General features: G+C 38.6%; 2 protein-coding genes across 2 annotated transcripts in view; both read right to left on the bottom strand.

Annotated features, from left to right (window-relative positions):
- The window catches only part of LOC134662520 (uncharacterized), a 39,256-nt gene that overhangs the window by 3,774 nt on the left and 13,288 nt on the right, over positions 1–22,194 (bottom strand). Inside the window, exons 2-5 of the mRNA XM_063518778.1 lie at positions 14,576–14,781; positions 13,670–13,823; positions 10,750–10,867; positions 1,167–1,333 (exon numbers count right to left, since the gene is read on the bottom strand). Coding sequence (XP_063374848.1) covers positions 1,167–1,333; positions 10,750–10,867; positions 13,670–13,823; positions 14,576–14,781 — 645 coding nt within the window. The remainder of the gene's footprint in view (positions 1–1,166; positions 1,334–10,749; positions 10,868–13,669; positions 13,824–14,575; positions 14,782–22,194) is intronic.
- LOC134662604 (uncharacterized) lies at positions 4,853–9,565 on the bottom strand. Its single transcript, XM_063518877.1, has 3 exons — positions 6,182–9,565; positions 5,662–5,821; positions 4,853–4,998 (listed from the first exon to the last, which is right to left on the bottom strand). The coding sequence occupies exons 1-3, from the start codon at positions 9,563–9,565 to the stop codon at positions 4,853–4,855; spliced, it is 3,690 nt and encodes a 1,229-aa protein (XP_063374947.1).

Below are 22,194 nucleotides of genomic sequence, written 5' to 3'. Positions count from 1 at the left end.
GCCTTCGGCCCTACGCGGAGCTCGGCCTTCGGCCTTCGCAATTAAGAAACTTGGGGAAGATACAAAAAGCACGCACCTGCCTTACGCTCCAGTCCTTCGGCCCTGCGAGGAGCTCGACTTTCGGCCTTTGCAATTAGAATACTTGGGGATGTTGTATAAAGCGCGCACCGGGTCTGTCTTACGCCCCGGGCCTTCGTGTAGGGTATGCAGCTCGGCCTTTGGCCTTTGAAGAAATGTAGATTTTTACAAAAAAAAATAGGTTATTAACTAACTTTCACACTCTTTTCTGTCAAAGTCGGTGCAGAGTTAGCTTAGACGGACTTTTTTTACAATCGTATCGATTAATAAATATAAGTTATATGTACACATTTCGATTCCATTAGCGCAATTTGGAACATAGGTATTTGGCTGCTTTTAAAACATGTGTTAAAAACTTTAAGTAGTATAATGTAATATGTACTATATTATGTTTTTGTTTATGATCGGCGGTGAAAACCTTCCTTTTATTATCCGATTCAATAATAATAAATGGTTTAATGGGATTTGCTTTTCTTAACATATTTTGAAAGTTCTTACTTTCTCAAAATTAGACTTAAACCAACATGTTGCATATATATTATTACTCGTCTTTCAAAGCTCTACATTTTGATACCCTACTCGATAGGTTTGCAAGATGTTTTTTTCTTAAGGTTGCGTAATATGACGTATTAAGTCCGCCATATTGATTTTGTAATGACGTCACATAGCCTATGTCACCCGGGATGACGTAAGGATTCTAATGATATATCATACATCTAAATCGGTTAAGGCATTCTGAAGTTATCGTGGAATAAAGAAACTCACATAAATACTTAAATATATACATACAAACATGAACGCTGAAAACAATACACTCTTTTTGTTTGGGCAGTCGTGTAAAAATAAATGGCATGCCTTCAGCCTAGCCCTAAGCCAAGTGTAAGTACACGTTCGTAACTCATAAGGGCTTATCAGATAAAAATAAATTAATGAATATCTTCAAAATGGAGTTAATTATAATACCGGTGTCTTTGAGGAAATGCACCCTTGAATTAAAATACGGTATATGTGTATATTCAACATAGAAATAAAATGTTTTAACTATGTTTTTTAGATTCGTATTCGCGGAGTTTGAAAATGTATGTCACCTCTATAAAATATATCCCTTTTCCTGCTGAAGTAGTTGGCCAGCGGCACTTGCATGTCGCAGAGGATCTCCACAGTCGGAGGCAAAGCGTCGACCCTCACCACGGCGCTGGTGAGCGCGGTATACCGGCCTTCCAGCAGCTTGATGGTGGTCTTTGCGTTCAAAGGCCTGCGAAGTTACATGTCCAGTAAATAACTGTTCAATATCAACTAATACAGGGGCCCATTTCTCGAACGGTATTAGTCTAATATTATTAGTATGTTTCCGTGGTAACCCATACGATTTGACAGTTCGCGGACTAATAATATTAGTCTAATACCGTTCGAGAAATGGGCCCCGGATGACTGATATTATGATGCGATATGATTGTCGAAGTTTATATTTTTTCTTAAGTTCCTGCGTTTTAATAGTTAATTATCCCGAAATTACAAATTAAGAGATAATTGATAATTGGTTTAAATAATTGTAAAGTCCACGTAGATTTTTTATATTACATCATGTGAATTATGTCTCATACTTATGATTGTGTTGAAAATACATAAGTAAACTAAAAGCATGAAACTAGTCATAATGTTCTACTTATTCCGTACCTTTACAAATAGTAGAATGGTATTTTGTAGGAAGCAATGAATGAATGATATATATTATATAAGAACACTGTTAGAGGCTGACAGTCACATACGAATGTCTCCTGAATGTTATTCCAGATCAATAGACCGTCGCTGCCTTTGTAAAATGCCAATACCTAAATACCCCACTGCGTAAGATGGCCACTAGCAAGAAAATTTAATCCCCTTATATTATGATAGCCCAAAGATATTAATTTGTATCCCTTTTGGTCCCTTTGGCCGGGTTCGGGAAAATGCCAATGGTAGGAAATCTGGCGCGCCCGGCATTCGCGGTACGAGTACGTAGGTTCGACTAACTTTCGTTGGGAATCCGAATTATTTAGCCTAAACTGAGTTTGGAATTTATGGACACTTAGTTCGACAGAAACCGCTATACCGTAAAAAGTAGAGTGTGTTATTTTTCGTGAGATTGTGTTGTCTAAAGTGATAAAATCATACAGCTGACGACGTCATAGCAGTACTTCATCGATTTCCATGAATCACTTACGACTTACGAGGCTATCGAGTCACGAGAATGAATTTAGGGTAAAATCGCTATTGGAAACTTTTATAAACTGGCAAAAATATTTTTTAGGAAATAAAAGATTCTCGTGGGCGAGTCGAGGCACAAATAAGTTTCTGCCAAAAAAGTCATTCTTAAAAAGACATTTAATGGTTGCTGACTGTACTTGGTACCGGTTTATTGTATTAGTCATCTGTATTAAGTACATACTTGCAAAGTGTATAATCGACTTTATTACAATTTATTACTTATATATAAAATTTTATTACATTGTTACAAACCTGACATTCACATTGCCGACATTGATTCTTTAAAAAACTGGTGTGTTTGAATAAATCAATCGTTAGAATTAGGTTTGTAACATTAGTATGTTGTTGTAGTCTTAGTAGACTCTGGTCAGTGAGTCGTATCACAAGTTTACTTTATTCTTTTAAGTATGTTTTCATCTTAGCTAGAAATCATATATGTATTCAGATTCTGTATTCGCTTTTTGTCATTGCTATAAACGGCTCGAATCCCTTCCCTTATGTTTCCACTATAGGGAACGTCCAAGTGAGTGTTCTACGTTATTCGACAGCGATTTGGAAGTTTGTTGCCCTCCCGTACTGTTTGAATCGATTATGTGAATCGGATTCCCATTGTACTGCATTGGAAAGTTCCATCTGTATGGAAACTATTGAATTACAGTACCTAAATTTAATAGTACCAATGCCCATATCCTAACCATAAAGACAAATGCGACAATGGGATGCGACACAGGGATATAGACAATATTACACATGGAGAGTCAACCGTTCTAGCAAATCACGTTGATCCTTTCTTACATTTTTTAGGTCGAGTAGGTGGACTACAACGACGGAAGTCGGTAAGAAATGTTTAGGTGAATAAAAGCCATCATCGTTTTAACGCGTTACAACTTAAATAAATGGACATAGATATAAATATTAAAATTGAAACTACGTCCTTTTTCATTTTCGAGGACTAAGTAGGTTTTGTATTTTTTTTATTTGTCTTTTTATTAAGTCGCCATCCACTTATACTCATCTTCTCAATATCCATTTATAAATTAACCTCTAAATGTTACGTAATAAGTAACCTTTTTAAAAATGGAGCACGGAAGAAGTAAAATTCTAACTTCTACGAACTATTTGAATTAATATAGTACAGATGGAAATCTCGGTGCTCGCATAATGAAATTGAGATCTGTGACATTCGGTGTTCACATTGCAAGGCAATGCATGTTGAGGTTACCGAGGCACTGTTAAACATGCAGCGAGTTATATAAATATTGCTTTGAAAATTCAAAACAAGGTCCTCTCCTCTAACTCTTGTACCGTACGTATAAACAATATAAAAATAATTCAAAGAAAATTATTTTAACAATTCGTCCTTAGACGATTTTATTTTTGAAGTGGCACATCGTAATAAGAATTATAAGGACATAAGTGTCGCTAAGATACGCCCTTGAACCCCTAATTTATATGTATTTATTTTTCATTTACCTTAGTATTGATTATTTTATTTTATTGAATCGGAAAACAAGTGCCATATAATAGCATTAATCGTCGGATCTAACATTAACTAGATATTAAGGAATATTCATTAGGTACATGTGTGATAGAAGGAGTATTTCTGTTGCCGCTATAACAACAAATACTAAAAACGGAATAAAATAAAGATTAATGTGGGGCTCCAATACAACAAACGTGATTTTTGACCGAAGTTAAGCAACGTCGGGCGGGGTCAGTACTTAACCCCGGTGGGTGACCGTTCTTTTGTTTGTTTTTTTTTTGCTTGTTTTGCTCTATTTTTTGTTGATTGTGCGGAACCCTCCGTGCGCGAGTCCGACTCGCACTTGGCCGGTTTTTTTTATAATCGCTCGCATGGCTCTAACCCTCTAAAATCAATACTTCACTACTGTCTCAACTGTGCATGACTCGCACACCAAATAACCACAGCCTTACTTCTGACGGGACTGGTGGGTAAAGCTACAACAACGTAACACGAGTCTTGCACGACTCACGTGTGCTATCATAAATTCCTCAAAATTAACATTGCAATCCATCTAGCAGTAAATGTATCGTGATATCTAACTACATACATATACATGATAATATATTTGTTACAATATTGAACATTGGTTTAAAATTTACGTAAATACCTATAATATTTTGACATGAATGCTCTCAAAATTTAATCTATTTCGTAAGGCGCCACATAACGAAACTGACTGAACTGTAACACCCTATAAGCTATGTTAGTTGTACAAATAAATAATATTGTATTTTATTGTTTTTTTTTTTAATGTTGTAGGAATGGAATGAGACGCCGATTGGGAACTAGTGATTTATTGGTTGTAACTTATAATAGAACAATATCAAGTTATACAAGTGAAGTACCTAGCTACAAAACATATGACGTATGAGCGGAAAGTGGTACGCTGTGGCGTTCTCACTCCTTGCTCGATCCCTCAGGGGATGTCCACTGCATAGACTAAAGGTCAACCGAGGATGAAGCTTAGGGCGGTACGTAGCGACGTTCACAACCCGTGCTCATTTATTGGTTCACCTTGAGGATAGCAGAGGCCGTCTCCCAAGCTAGACCGCTAGCTAACGAATGAATATCGGCGGCCGCGCCGCGCTTTTTATACAGTGCCGCGTGCCGCTCGGAGATCTTCGCGCGCGCTCGGCTCGGCCGGTCCGCTGAGCGCAACAAGTAGTAGTGTGCGAGCGAGAAAGTATTCGGATCCGCGCGCCTCGAGAGTACTAATGTTATTCTATCTTGCTACATTCTCCCCCTCTGGTACTCTTTGGCGTCCACGTAAGAGTACCAGGAACAGAAACTGGAACTGGAGTAGTAACGTTTTTATTGTTTCCTTGGGCGTCCTCTTCTTCTAATTGGTAGAACTGGTTCTGGGTTCAGTTCATCTTGTCTCTCAAAGCGGGTGATGGCTGACGTGTGGTATCTACCAATAGATTTCTCAGGCTCATTCAAATTGGCAATTTCATAGATGGAACTTCCGATTTTCCTTTTTATTAAATATGGGCCATCTCTGCGAGGTGCAAGTTTAGCTGAGAATCCACTTTCTTGGCGACTTAATGGATGTGTTTCCACCAAAACTAAATCTCCTGCGAGATAACCAGGATCAGGACGTCGTTTCTGGTTTGATATTTCTCTGTTGTTATCTTGCATTATCTCAATGTTTTCTTTTGCTATGGTTAGGTCTCGTGCTAAATTTTTTAAATGTGGTGTGATGTCTGTTATAAAATTTTCTGATTCCATAACTTCATTAAAATTATGCGTTATTTCAAACGGAGTTCTCATTTCTCTTCCATATGTAAGGTAAGCTGCTGTAAATCCCGTACTTTGGTTATATGCTGAGTTCATGGCAAATCGAATTGTGGGTAATGTTTCTGGCCATCTATAGTGCTTATCTTTAACCATGATGCCAATTTGTGTTTTTAAGTCCCTGTTTTTCCTTTCCACTATATTAGGCTCCGGGTGATACACTGGGCTTAATATCTGCTGTATATCCAAGCAAAATGTCAATTGTTGCATAATTGCTGATATGAACTGTGTCCCATTATCACTTGTTATTTTACGTGGCAAGCCATAACGTAGAAATACTTCATTCAATAGCGTCATTGCACATTGTTGTGCTGTTGCCTCATTTAGAGCAAATAATTCAACCCATCTAGATGCCGTATCTTCTACAATAAATATCCATTTTTCGTTCTTTGGGCCTTTTGGTAAGGGCCCAAATAAATCGATAGACAATACCTCGAACCGCTGATTATTTGCTGTTGATTGAAATAATCCAGCTGGTTTTTGGTTAGTAGGTTTATATCTTTGGCATTCTAAACAACTTTTTACGTATTTTATTACGTCCTTCCTTAGTCCTTTCCAAAAGAAATTCTTCTCTATTCGTTTAGTGGTCCTTTCTGCTCCGTAGTGACCACTTGTTTGTGAGTCATGGAATTGTTTGAGAACATTGGGTACTTCATGATGTGGTATGACCAATTTGGCATTGTCATCTTCTTGATCTGGAGTGAAACGATAAAGTACTCCATTATGCATGAGGTATCCTCTCTTTAATGACTGAATGTTGTTTTCTGAACCTTCATTTTCTTCAAGGGTTTTAATAACGGAGCGCAGATTTTCGTCCTTCATTTGTTCGTCTCGGATGTTATGTTCCTCCCTTTTTGGCAAGTCAAATTCGACACGACAAATTTCACATGGATCGATGTGTTCTTCACAAGGCGGTCTTGAAAGGCTGTCGGCCACAACATTCGTCCTTCCTGGGGTATATTTGGTTTCAAAATCGTAGGGCTGTAGTTGTAGGGCCCATCGTGCCAGACGACCTGTGGGTGACTTTAGATTCATTAGCCACTTTAACGGTTGATGATCTGTGATAGTCAGGAACTTGGTGCCTTCTATGTAGCCTCTAAATTTGGTCACTGCCCACACAATTGCAAGGGCTTCCTTCTCTGTGACCGTGTAATTGCGTTCAGCCGATGTAAGCAGCCTACTAGCATATTCAATAGGGTGTTCTTTCTCACCCTCCCCCTGCACCAGAGCTGCACCAATTGCGTAGTTACTGGCGTCAGTTTTTATAATATAAGGTGCGTCGCTGTCGAGTTGTTTCAGTACCGGTGTCGTGGTTAATGCTTCCTTTAGCATATTGAATGCAGTTTGCTGTGGTTCTTCCCATTTCCATGCTATGTTTTTCCTAGTCAGATTTGTAAGGGGTCTAGCCACTTCTGCAAAATTCCGAATGAACCGGCGATACCACGATGCTGTCTGCAGAAACGAAATCAATTGCTTTAGATTTTTCGGTTCTGGTAATTCACTGATTGCTTTTGTTTTATCAGGGTCGGTCTTTATGCCTTCAGGCGTGATTAAGTGACCTAAATATTTTATAGTTGCACAGGCAAGGTTGCATTTGTTTCTATTAGCTCTAAGCTTATAATATCTTAACCTTGTAAATATTTCTCTTAGATCGTCGAGATGTTGCTTAAAGTTTGGGGATCGACAAATCAAGTCATCCAGGTACGCGAATACTGATTCTGCTTTAAGTTCTCGACAAAACTTATCCATTAGCCTCTGGAATGTGCTAGGCGCATTGCGTAGCCCGAAAGGCATGCGTAAAAACATAAAGGTTCCGAAGACTGTTACGAAGCAACTTTTGTTCTGGTCATTTTCATCAATCTTAATCTGCCAATACCCAGATTGTAAATCAATTGTCGTCATATAAGGCATTGCCTTAGCTTGCTGAAGTAAATCATCCATACGAGGCAGGGGGTATCGATCAGGTGTCGTAATAGCATTTAATTTCCTGTAGTCTATGCATACTCTGATATCTGTGTCACCTTTAGGTACCAATACTACTGGGGCTGCCCAGGGGCTTTCGCATTCTTTTATAATGTTGTTTTTCAGCATTTCATCTAACTTATCTTTTAATTGTTTTTGTCTGATAGGCGACAGCCTATAGGGTTTTAGAGCTATTGGTTTATGATTACCTGTCTCTATTTTATGCTCGGCAAATGGCGTAGGGTCTCCTTGAGTATTAAATATATCTTGAAATTCATTTAACAAATTATTAACCTGCTCCTTTTCAGAGTTAGTTAGGTAAGTAGCTTCGTGAGGTTCTAAAGAAATATCAAGAGAGTACAATTTTATAGGATTTATTGGTAAATAAGTGATACGCGGATCTTCCGGAAGGTTGTCTTCAATCCCCCGTGGCTCGCGTGGGCGAACAGGCGGCGGCGGGGAATCCATCTTGATTAATTTCCATGTTGACAACTCAGGAGGCTTGGTTTGCTGACCCGGGGTTGATTCTTGGGCTATTTCTTTCTCCGGACTCGATTCCTGAGCTTCGATGTCTTGCTTCGGGCTTGGATCTGGTGTATTTGGTATTGGGGACAACATCTTTAGATTAGTTGCCCAGGCCATAAAATCGGAAAGCGGTTCTTCTGATTCCTCGAAGTCAATCCGCCTTGCTGACAACAAGTCTTCGTTTTGCACACGGAGAAAGTCATATTTTTTCTCTGGCTCATCATAGTAATACCACACCCGTTGACCCAGATCAAGGACAACGCCGTTGGTTTCTAGGAAATCAATTCCCAGGAGTGTGCGTGTGTCGGCATCCGGGAACACAGTAAATTGTATTGGCAGTGTCTTATGCCCCATTTTAATGTTAACTGCGACCGTCAGTAGTTCCGTCGATTTCTTTGACCCATCAGCCAGGGTTATAAGGGATTTAAATGGCGTCCCTTTTATCCCAGCGTTGATCATAAGATGATGAAGCTTTTTCCCTGCCACACTCGATAGTGCCCCTGTATCAATGTAAGCGTGACCTAGTTGCTTGTTGAATATTATCTCGATCGTAGGCACCTTTGCTATGCTTTGCAGTGTGGGACCGAACAGGTAAAACTTAACTGGTTTAGACGGGCTTTCCTTCGCCTTGCATACCTCGCAGTTGCTTCGGATCACGCCGGGTGCCCCACATCCGTAACATTTAATTGGGCTCTTGGTGATGACGCCGCTTGCTGACGCTGGTGGCGTTTGGTCGGCCTTTGGTTGCTCTTGGCGCAACCGGAGTCTACAAACTTCAATAGTATGCCCCTTGCGACGACAATACAGGCACCTCTCAATATTCTTTTTAGGAACTTCGGTTGTGTCGGCTTTCGTTGGTTGCTTCTCCGCCCTTTCGAGTGCTTCGAGGTGACGCGCTTTTTCAATTAGATCCGAAAAAGATTTAATTTCGGTTCGGGCAACCTTTCGTTTAAATTCCATTTTTAATAGCCCATATACAAAGTCTACCTGCTCCTCCTCCTTATGGCGTTTTGCAGGCAACATTCCTAGTAGTGCTCGTTTTCTGCAGAGGAACGTGTCAATCGGCTCACTTTCACCCTGGTTATCACTAAACAACTGTATGTATACTTCGTATGCTTGTAACTTTGGAGCAAATGCAGAGCGAATGGCATTTAGTGCAGCAGACCAGGTTTTAATTTCGGAATTTATACCAGTCCACCACGTACTTGCGTTATCTTTTAATAATAGCGGTAGGCCGGCTAAAGCATCTTCGTCTGATATACCCTCAATTTGCTTATATATTGTGACACCCGTAACAAATGCATCCACTTTGTTATAGTCGCGTTCACCACCATAGATTAAGTTGCAGCGAGTGAAATTTTTATTTAACTTTGATTGCGCTGGTATTCGACTCAATAATTCTTGAAATTGTTCCGTAGTTAATGTCACCGCCATTTTTAGTGACTTTGATCCCTTTTGACTTCCTTCCGTTTTCCCACCTGTCATTTAAGTTGGGCGCCAGAATGTAGGAATGGAATGAGACGCCGATTGGGAACTAGTGATTTATTGGTTGTAACTTATAATAGAACAATATCAAGTTATACAAGTGAAGTACCTAGCTACAAAACATATGACGTATGAGCGGAAAGTGGTACGCTGTGGCGTTCTCACTCCTTGCTCGATCCCTCAGGGGATGTCCACTGCATAGACTAAAGGTCAACCGAGGATGAAGCTTAGGGCGGTACGTAGCGACGTTCACAACCCGTGCTCATTTATTGGTTCACCTTGAGGATAGCAGAGGCCGTCTCCCAAGCTAGACCGCTAGCTAACGAATGAATATCGGCGGCCGCGCCGCGCTTTTTATACAGTGCCGCGTGCCGCTCGGAGATCTTCGCGCGCGCTCGGCTCGGCCGGTCCGCTGAGCGCAACAAGTAGTAGTGTGCGAGCGAGAAAGTATTCGGATCCGCGCGCCTCGAGAGTACTAATGTTATTCTATCTTGCTACAATGTGTGTTTTGATAATCAGATAATTCATAACCAGGAGTCTGATTATGTTTCAACAATTTGATATGGTTTTAATCTCATTTTTATAAGACCTTTGATCTTTCGCACACCAATAAATGCAAACGAAATACCTGATGACCTAACTCCTGAATCCTGATTGCATTTCGTAAGAACCAATCAGTGTAAGCCGCTAACAAGAATCACAGCGCATCTCAAGTGCATCATAGTGTAAGGTCTGAGTGGACGCTCGAAGCGGAGCGTTCGGCGGGGCGTGCAGCGTGGCGTCGGGCTCACAAGTAATTTGAGCAGCGTGCACTAAGGCCACTTTTATACGCTTGCATTTGTTTAACATGCACGCCGCACGCCCCGCCCCGTTGCACGCCCAAATCGAGCGTCTACTCCGGCCTTACACATAAAGAGACGACTCGACCGCGTTATCGTTAATTTTGCCCGCGAATCAGCGTGAGCGATGGTAAATATTGTATCATAACAAGAATAAAACTTCGACATTTCAATTTAGAACCAGCCTTCGAGTTGTATTACCCTGCAGTGCATTTTTGCCCAAAGGTATTGGTTAGTAATACAACTGGAGGGTTATTGCAGTAACTGGTTATGAATTTGGTCGTGGCTACTTACCTATTTCCTGCTAAGATAATGAGCTCCGGCTTTGGAAACACTCCTTCAGCTGAACAAATTATGTTGAGGTAGCCGTCGTCCAGCCTGTCTTGTATCATGTCGAAGCGTGTTTCTGGCACTAAAACAAAATGGTAGTAATATCAGTATTTTATAAATAAAAGTAAAGAAATGTATTGTGAGTGTATTGTGTTCTTTTTAGATTTCATATTTATGTTTATGTACCTACTTATTAAGACTAGCTCGCGTTTACCACAGTTAAAATTAGTAAGTATGTAGATAAAGGGCTTTCTCTACATAACTATCATAAAATGGACAGACTAAACTCGCACGCATAAAATTAACATATTAATACCAACATTATTAGTTTATTTTTGATTTGAATTTAAATTGCATGCCCTTTGATATGGATGTCATTAACATGCAGTATTGCGACCGAGGCATGCTTTAGGTACCTACACCCAACGGTCTATGATCACGCAAACTGTATTGGATAACAAATGATGGATGTATAAAGAATTAAATATCTAGAAGAGCGTAATATTTTATCGCATTTCTGATGCAGACGAATCCGTGTATGATACCTACCTATGTATATCATAAGTATTATGTTACTTTATCTACACACATATTTAGTTATCATAAAACCTCTGTGATGCATTCAAAAACCACAAATAATGGCCAGCATTAAGATAAACTGTTTTGTTACAGCAAATTTCTTATTTATGAAAATGTTATTATTGCGTAGGTGCCTAATAATAATATCTCTGAGTAAAAAAGCATTTTGTTTGTTACGAGAAGATGTCATTGGCGTCGCGACGCCGCGCCGGGGCGCGTACGAGTATGAAGGTATCGCGGCAGCTTTCGTATCTTAGCTGTATACTTTAGGATTAGTTTACCTATATGATTCTACTATAGTATAAAGTATTATTTTTGTTGACTCGTAGAAAAAGTATTGTATACAATAGTGATACATATAATCAAGCTTTTCAATCTCGTACCCAATAAGGCCACTCAGCAAGCTTCGTGACCTTAACACGATACTCGATTGAAAGCTCTCCATTATATCACGATTGTATAAAATACTATTTTACGGATTTTCTGGACCCTAACCTAACTGTACCATACCCTTTTTCTGAGTTTTCAACTATCTGCTACCAAGTAACAAGTTTTTCACCTATACTTTAACAAAAGTAGTGGTTTGTATGATGCACATATGGGAGTTTCCATTCGCTTTACCTCATTGTCGATGGCTTTAAATATTGATGGATTTTATCGTATGCAAGATGGCAATTTGTATTCCATTAGTTTAACCCGCTGCTTTAGTTTTACTTCGCCGTTTTATGATCACAGGCTAGATTAATTTGGACTTGTTTACTTAGCGTTCCAAAAAGGTTACTTGATATTTTGTTTGATGTTTGTTCCATTTTCTATTAATGGGGCAATAGTGGAGCATTAAAGCCAAAATTGGTTTAGTTTGTCGCCTGAATAGCGGTTTGGTATATTATTAGGGCGATGCGGCGATGCCCAGGCTTGTGAATAAATTTCACACTTTTAAGTTGAATAATAAGATTAGGTATCAGGCCGGGCAGGTACATTTTAATATCGCTGTTATCATTTCTGAAATGTCACTAAGTAATCAAGTTAGCCGGGCAGCAGTCACAATTCGAATGTAATCTGAATACTATGGAGGCATTAAGTACTTATAGGAATTATAGGCGACTGAAAGTAGGAATCGCGAATATCCTTATTGACAGACACATATTCCCAGACAGACACATATGACTTAATTTTGCTGCTGAAAAGCAATACAATAATAATGTAGAATAGGAGAGCAGGACCACATCTCTCTGCAAGCAGGTGCTTATGTGGTAAACGTAACACAGAATAGTGCACTCGCATAAATGGATAAAGTTACCCGGCGTAATTTCCGGACCGTCTCAGCTCACAAAGCTGCAACGATATGGTTTGAGCTATAACAGCTGCACACGAACATAACCCTTATTAGTAATGAACTAAGAGCTTCAGTAGATTACTTAGTGATTGACGTGAATTTAGACATTTTGTTTCAAACAGGATGTTGACTTTAAGTAGTACCCTCGCCTTGTTGATTTTGAAATTCATAACAACTAGGAGATCAAGCATAATCACGCATAATTATGAAGAAGGATAAGGTTATACAGGCGTTTCCTGATTTTAATAATAAGTTAAGAATTAAATTTGAACTAGATATATTGATCTGATCTGTCAGTGTCAAAAGTGACGTTTTTGGTTGTAGAAATGTCACTTTTGACACTGACATAATAAGATCCCTATCTAATCGAGATCTAATTCTTGACTTATTATTGAGTTGAGTTTAACACGCCTGATAAACTTTACTAAAAAATGAACGAAACCAGAGATACGTATTTAAACTCATAATTGGTTAAATTTGACAGACGTTCAGATAGATGTACTGTTGTAGTGATGACAGGAAACTCGTACACAATATGCGTGAGTGCTTTCTCAAAAATGGTGCAAAAATAGAGAAATATACCGGTATAATACCGGTATCGGTATATTTCCATAGTAATTAATATGATCGAATACTAGCAAGCTCTTTATGATCGATATTACCTTTTCATTTCCCTGGAGACAAAGCTGGCCTGCCAAAGTATTGCCTGTTACATACCTTTTTGCATATATGTAACAGGCATTACAACCAACCGAGACGCAGGTCCTTATTTTATTGTGTTTGTATATGTCTTAATTTAATTTAATTTAATCGTATTTTATTATGTAATTAGCTCTAGTCCCATATGGAAATATTTTTTGTAACAAATTAATTTCATTCATTAATTCATTACTACTCGAATCGAGTCATACTTGCTCCATGATTTAAAGTAAATCTATGATTAGTAATTGATTACATTGGAATCCATACCAAATATGGTCATTGGTCTGGTCCTCTCGTCTTCAGCCAAAAATGTGGAGACGACACATGTGTAGTTCCCCGTGAGATCTGTGCTAGGAGACAGGATTCGCAGCGCTCGGTGCTGCGTGTACGCATTATGGGATACCCTGTAGTTGAGGTCGAGCTGAAACACAATACAGTTGTGGTTAGTTTAATAGGTCAGATTTAATTTAAGACATGCAGCTTATGGAGGTGTTATACGCAGAGAGCATATAACAACGCGTTCCGGGTGCTGATGGGGCTGCCCCGCTTCTGTAGCGCATCTGGGATGTTTGCGGAGGCGCGTATAGATTGCTTTTACGCGACCATACGCAAGCGATGCTCATCCCTGGTGCGGCACAGAATAAATAATAGTACTAAGTACAGAAGACTCACTCTCTAACAAAACGCGTCTGTTACGATCAGCACAGATATGGCCGCTAGGTGGCGACAGCGCCACGCGCGGCTTATGGCTTTCCCCAAAATTGGGGCCGAACGGAATGTACTTTTAGCTACCTGTAGCAAAGCGACGAAATCGCGGAGTGAGACACGCCTGATTGCGGACAGGTTTGACTGTCCGTACTTGAGGCACTGCTGTGAGATGCATATTTATTGCAGCCCATATTATGTGTAATTGATGATATAGGAACTAACATTAGAGTTAAGAATTAAAATTGTATACTAACTTGAATAGGTATATGAATTTATTATACTATTCAACAAAACGCTAAACCAGGTAGAGATGATCATTTTCACCTACGAGTGCTCTGTTTTGCAATTGATAGCAATGCTGCAAGCTGCATTGCAGCAACAAAGGCAATTTAATTTTGTCATTCTAATAAGAAATACATTGTCAGGGTTGCCGGTCATCACCCATAAATATTATCAAAACCTTACTTTATCTTTTAATATCCCCAATGCTTGCGGCTTCTGCGGCGGTATCCATTGGTAGACCGGCTGCTCCCGGTGATTGAAGAACCACTTCACTACCAGTCCCGTCACGTTTGTGGTCACGAAGTCGCAGTCCAGCGTGATGGAGTCCTTGGTGCCGTACTGAATCACCTCTGGTACACGCATGTGCGTTATCCGTACGGAGTTGACACCTGGGAAAGAAATATTTATTTCAGTTTATCACTACATACATAGCAGGGATGTTGCGAATATCCGCATCCGCATCCGCAACCGCGGAACTTCCGCATTATTTTCAACATCCGCAGCCGCATAAAATCGATGCGGATTTAATGCGGATGCGGATGTGGAACAGGTCGGTACAGGAACGTCTTAGCATCGGCGTAAGTGCTAGACTGCTAGGTAATTTAGTCATTAACCAAAAAACCTATTAGAAATGAGCAGTCAAGCGTGAGTGGGACTTAATGTACGGAGCCCTTGGAACGCGAGTCCGACTCGCACTTGACCGGTTATCTGAAATAAAAATTACTAAAATGTAATATTTGACGTTTTTTATGGTACTATCTTGACATCCGCATCCGCATCCGCGGATGTGAGCCTTTAAAAATCCGCATCCGCATCCGCATCCGCGGATGTCAAAAAATCGGCATCCGCAACATCCCTGATACATAGTATAAATAAGTTTTTGGCAAAAATTTAATTTTTGGTACAAGCTTTTATCGCTGACTGTACTTTTCTTATGACACAACTAATACTCATTGAGACAATTCTAAAAACCCCCTAACACAATTAGGTTACGTTGTTTCATCACAGAGTTCCTATGGCCACCTCCTGTCTCCATCATCAGATCAGTTCGACAGTACCATATTATTGTATTGTCATCAGAACTACATACAGCTGCCAATTTTCATGACGCTACGATCCTTGGACGATGGTTAAATTAGTTACCTTAGGTTCCATTACATAGTTACATACAGGTCGACCTAATAAAAGCTTGTTAAAAAGTCGCTTCCCGCTGTTTGTCTGTCCCTATATGCTTAGATCTTTTAAACTACGCAACGGATTTTGATGCGGTTTTTTTAAATAGATAGAGTAATTCAAGAGGAAGGTTTATTATGTATAATTTGTTAACCCGTGCGAAGCGAAGCGGGTCGCCAGTATTTCATAAATAAGACTGTCACAATTAAAATGATACTAATTAAAACCATAGTCGATAGGCTCCTTAAAGGTACCGTTCGGATTCAGACTTGGTTCACCAGCATTACTGCTGCATTAGTGCGGCGCGACATTGCTACCGACTGCTTTGTTGCCGCAAATTTAATACCATAAATCCGGGAATCAACATCGAATTTGTACAAAATAGAGAAATAAGTACCTAAGCTTGAGAGTGTTCACTTCATACACCAGCTTGACAGCAGAAATTATTGTTTTGCCAAAAACATATATTGTATACCTAATTATTTAGATACCAATGTAGCGTATGTCCCTAAACTACCTAGTAGGTTTGTTTATTTTTTACCTGCAGTGTCATTTATTACGACAATTATTTACATTTGATCATAATTAAATGTGTATTGATAGTTTTTAAACTTCAATAGTATTAGAACTTCGCTTATTTATTTTTAGAAAGAACCTAAGTTAAAATAAATACTTAGTATACATCAAAAGAAAATTTTCCCGGAACCCTCATAGTTAGGTATTTCACAGAGCCGCCGTGTCGTGTCTGCAAGACATTGAAAATATTGATATTCAATCTTTTTTCGTTTCGGATGCTGACATTTTGTTGTAAGCTTAATGAGTTTACGTTGGAAGGGTTCGGTTCGTCTAGATGACGTTGTAATATTAGGGTGGATTTATTTTTTGTTATTCGTTATTGTTATGAACTCTGTGGCTGCGGGAAATTCATTCCAAGGTTTTTCAAAACGGGTATTAAAACCACTAGCTGTAATAAATACGTTGGCCATAACGTAAAACGTAAAACTTTTATTTTATTTTAGGTTTCAACTTGTTTCATAGCCGAATAAAATGCAAGACGTATTATTAGTAGTTACCCCTTTAAACCGAAAGTAACTACTTACGCGGGCATTATAAAATAATCATCGTACCATTTATCAATTATATCCAAAGGCACGATAATTTAGGCTCGACACACTTCCTGGCATGTGGCGTAAATTTTTAAACACCTCTGATAGAGTAAAGTGAGACAGACAGCTGTTTAAGTTGTGAATTATTCATGTTAAAGGAAGAAACGAGTTTTTGGGGTTCCGTGTGTAGGTACATAATTTATTGACAAAACGTAACTAAATTGCAATAATGATAATCTTCTTCTTCTTCTTCTTCCTCTCCTGGTCCCATTATTTGGGGTCGGGTCTCCTCACTGACCTGCGCCAAGTCCTACGATCTTGGGTTGTCTGTTGGGTCACCTGGGCTTTCTTGAGGTCTCTTTCTATATTAGTCCACCAGGAATATGACGGTCGGCCGCTGCCTCTTGCGGCCTCTGGTAGATTGAGGGCTACTTGTACTACGTGATCGTTTTCCCGTCGTTTAACGTGGCCATACCAACGAAGGCGGTTTTCAGTAAGTTTGTCTGCGATTGGTGCAACCTTGAAGCTACCGATTTACCATTACGGATTTTGTCTAGCCGGGTTACACCTCCCGCCCACCTGAGCATCTTCTTGCAATAATGATAATACCATTATTAAATGAATTTAAAGTAATTGTATATTATTTTATATCATTAATATAAAATAGGGAATCCATAAAAGATTGTGAACTAACCCTTACTTGTAAGTAGGTAACTAAGTAATATGTAATTACTTATTGTAGCATATTAAATAACATCTTTTCATACTTGTTTGCAGTACCTACCCGTCAAAGTTTAAAATCAATGTATTCTATGATTTCGGTACCTACAATTGACTTTCGTGTGATCAATGTTTGCGATGCAGTTGCAATGTTGTTAAGAGAACGTTGAAATTTGTTTCCAACTAATCTGAAATTTGTTCCAGAGCTGTCAGAGGAACAACACATTCCATAATATTTCATCGGTATGATGGAGGCGTGGCTCACTTCACGATTTCGTCGCGTCGCTACAAGTACATGCGGCCCACACCAGTTTTGGTGTCTAGCAGTAGTAGTTGCCACGCACCGCGACCGGAACGGACGCCTGCTCACTCTTGCGCCACCTTGCGGTCTTATCTGTCGTAATAGACGCCTTTTGTTAGAGAGTGAACTTTCTGTACCTAGTACTATTATTTATTCTGTGATGGCGGGTTGGAAATGTCGAAATCTGATGAAAGGCCAACAGCGTTGTTGTGTTGTACATTTTGTGCAAAATGTGCGCATGACGCCATCATTACCTATACTGTTTTAATCTGAGAACGTGATAAGCTGAAACACTGCTTTTAAACTTAATTATTTACACGAATCAACTATATATTTACTTTTTTGTAAACTCGACCGTTAAAGTCAATATTTAAATCTGGACACTAATTACTAACCTAAGTAGGTACCTATTTAATTTACTAAGGTAACTAAAAGAAAACTCGAACCTAATAAGTACTCAATACTTTTATAACATCGTTTGTACCTACCATATTTTTAAGCAAAATAAAGATATAAATTGTAATTGGAGGTTAAATTTATATTATTATTTAGACGGAACCCCTCCAAACCTAAACAATTAGCATGTGTATCGGAGCGTTGTAGCGGAACGACGCGTGCGCACCGTCCACGTTCTGCAGACTGCACCTACGATAAAGTGGTGCGATAGTATGGCGCTCAACAAAGCGTCTTGGGGTGAACTAAAATTACTTGAATTTTAATACAATATAGTACATTCACAATATGCTCGTAGGTATATCTAAAATTAGATTTAGATTTCATTAACAAAAATATAATAATCATACAGTTATTAAAAAAAAAAATTGCTGTTAAGTCCAATTAGTTAGGCAAAGTAAAACATGTAGGTTTTTTGAGCAACGTTAAGGTTTCATAATATGGTTAGAGAAGATTAGAAGTTAGAGCCACCTTGCTTAACATTTGTCAAACGAAGCAAGGTGACAGTAATTTTTACGGCATAAAACCAACAGGGAAACAATGGAAAACATAATCATCTTGGTCAGTCGAGTAAATAATATATAAGTACTCGTATTAAAAAAAGCATATCGAGGTTGGCACGTGTCATTATGTCATTAACAATAACTTCGGGGTAATTAACCTTAGGTATGAGTATACTTTTCTACCCGTCTTTCAAACCAGTTACATATCAAGCACGCGACTAAACGTACAATTGTACAAACTTATCAACACCTTCTCAAACTTTTTTATCACATTGACATAATGTTTATAATCGTTTGCACATATCAAATATAAACTGGTTAGCTTTACGCCCTAGTGCGCCCAAGACGTAGATACATTGGTGTTTTTTACGAGTATAACAGGCAGGAATTGCGCTCTCATACCCACGTCCACATGTCTCATGACCATGGGCCGTGGCGGTGGTATATTAATAGTTTCGCTGATATGACTTTCCCTAAAGCATAAGGTTATTGTAAAACGTCCGGATCCCCAGCCGGTTCGCATACTATTGTCACAAACATAAAAGAAAGACGCGGTTCTTTTAAAATTTGCTGCCATTTTCTAGTGTCTGATTTCATTAGCCCAAATCTGAATAACGACTTTAAAACTTCAAAAACTTGTGACTAGTCTTTTTATTCACAAATCTACAAATAAAAAACAAAATTAACGTTTATTCACGAATCGTGCTTACATCTAATTACAATAATTCTTCATCCAAACCACAATTTAATGTGTAATTTCAAAGCATATTGACTTTCCTGCCATGCTCACCGAAAGTCAACTTCATCAAATACCGATAATAATAATATATTTAATGTGAAAAAGAAATACACAGAATTGATAGGAAACCACGAAACAATGTTCCAAGGAATTCCTACGACGATAATATGATATTTCCGGGTGAGAGGGCACCTAATACGGCCGGTAGATTGCCTTCCATTTGCCTGTCTATATTCCTGACAAAAATGTACACAACTCTTTTTCATAAGGTTGGGTTTGAAGTCTTCCATTATTAGTCATATTTTGTTTTTCTTTAGCCTTGCGTAATATGAATATTAAGTTAGTAATGATCGTGAAGCTTCGTTCATGTTATCCGGCTAGTTAAAACAGTTTACTAACGAGTAAACTTTGTAAATGCAAGTTACTCTCATAATAAGGAAGGCTAAATGGTTGCCCATTGTGTACGTGGAACCACTTCTATGTTTTAGTAGATATGTAGGGTCACGACTGCCTGAGGGCAGAATGTTTTGCTAGAATAGATTGGTATTAGATGATTGAAATGCAGTATACTATGTATAAGCTACTTTGTTTTTGTCCCCTATTTACAAGTAAAATTGTATTACTTAAACAAAAACCACTACAAGCAAGTCCGGCCATGATGAAGTTCCTTAATAGCCCGTCAAAATACGTGATCTACATAATAGAGAAATGATGGCTAGACTTTGTATATTATCATACTTTTGCCTACGTCAAAGTACAGTGTTATCATATCACAACTCCACAACGCGATTATATCCCTTCCCCTGCAGTAGCGATAGCGCACCGAGCGACTCCTGCGCTGCGCACCGAAGCGTGAACCGCCCCTGCTGTTGCCGTTCAAGCGCAGGTGCGCACTATTGCCAGAGGGCCTACCGCGAACCACGTTCGACGTGTTACCTCCCTGTCACACTTACGTACGAATTTACAAGTGCGACGGAGAGGCAACACGTCTAACGTGGTTCGCGGTAGGCCTTCTGTAACGCCATTTTTTGTGTACGGTCATACTATTACATTCCTTCGCCGTTTTATTTATTTGAAATTCTCGCGAAGGCAACGTGGATGGTTTAACTGCATTCTGCATGTCTTAATTTTAATTGCATTCCAATTATCACATTATCACGTCGGGTATAATCACTGTTAAAAAGTCCAAGATAATGTGCCTCTACCTCTTTTGAATCGAGCGTACAAAAAAAATATAAGTAGGTACAACTGAATAATAAAAACCCTTAGTGAGCTTTTTTTTTTCTTCAAAAACTTATCTTATTAAAATGACGTAAGTGCCGCGAAGATATGCCATTTTACTTGTATGGCTTTTTCTATTATTTGAAAGTACGGAACCCTCAGTAATGCGTGGTCCGACACGCACTTGATTTATTTTATTTATGGTCACCGTGTATCTGCCAGAAAATAAGTACCTAAACTTAGTAGCTTTAGGTCTAGCAACGATTGATATCTTTATAAAACTTGTTAATTCTCCTTCATAAGTGTAAAAGTTGCTTAGATTAGTATTACTCTGTTCAAACTTCAATACACTTCCAAAGAGAGTTATAATAATAGTCTTTTGAATTACCTACAGAACTGTCTCGTGGGAATACTAACTACCAACTAGTTAGAAACAAGCTATCTAATGCCACGTCATGGTGGCTGCCTCAGATAAGTTTACGCACAATATGTCTTTACTAACTTTTCATGTGAAAATTTAATTTCATTCATAACGGAGGCATTGACGTTATATAAAAAGACGTAAACTTGCGTAAACCATGAAAACGTCATTCATTCTAAAACATTCATTTCGCAAACACCTGGAAGTACCTAGTCATTTCTCAAAATATTTCAAACTCTCCTATAGGCGCATAACTCTTTCCTTCCTAATGAATACCTAAAAGGAATCTCCGATGTCAAACTTGCAAAGAATAATTCAAAGTTGGGAGCGATCTCGAAAGTGACTCGACGGATGTTAATAAGTAAGTTCAGTTCAGGCGCATGTCACTTTTGCTTCTGAATTTTTAAGGCGAGTGTTAAAGTAAGTTAAAAGTTTTCTACATTAGGGTTACCCCGAACTTCTTGAAGTTTAAGAACGCGTACTTTTTTAGTCTTTGTTTGCTTTGTTGTTGTTTTAAATTATATCAGTATAAAACCTTTGTTTTAAACACTTACCATGCATGCTTCTTGTTAATGTTTTGGTATTTTGATGTATCTAACGAAACAGTTTATTTTATAGGTTAGGATTGATAGGTTAAAATAGGTAATTAAATACAAAAAAATATGATTAAATCGCAAATCTCGCTTCCTTTTGTTTTTTTTTTTGTATGGCAGTAGACAAAACGTAATACATTACGTTTTGTCTACTGCCATACAAAAAAAAACAAAAGGAAGCGAGATTTGCGATGTACCTAAATGTCAGATAAAGCCAAGAATATTCCTTAATCATTTATTGGCTTATTTATCTGATTTTGAGAGGTTATTTACGTACAGTTAAAAAAATAGAGATACCTACATGCCTATATATTTTATTTAAAACACTTTTCACCTTGGTCTGCGTTGGTTGGTACTTTTAGACCGATTTTTTTTACATGCAAAAGTTCCTAGTTATATCGAAATAGAGTTTTATGCCTGACCTCCTAGTTTGTTATCCACGTTATTGTGTTAGTAAAAATCGTACGACACAAGGTTTCCGATCATTATGCATTAGGGGCTGAGTTCACAAAACTTATCTTTACATTAACATATCACCTGGCGATTTCCTCGCGGAATTTTTCACAACTTTC

The sequence above is a fragment of the Cydia amplana genome, chromosome 3 (assembly GCF_948474715.1).
Source record: "Cydia amplana chromosome 3, ilCydAmpl1.1, whole genome shotgun sequence".
Taxonomy (NCBI): Eukaryota; Metazoa; Arthropoda; class Insecta; order Lepidoptera; family Tortricidae; genus Cydia; species Cydia amplana.
This window is presented reverse-complemented; position numbering and strand designations above follow the sequence as displayed.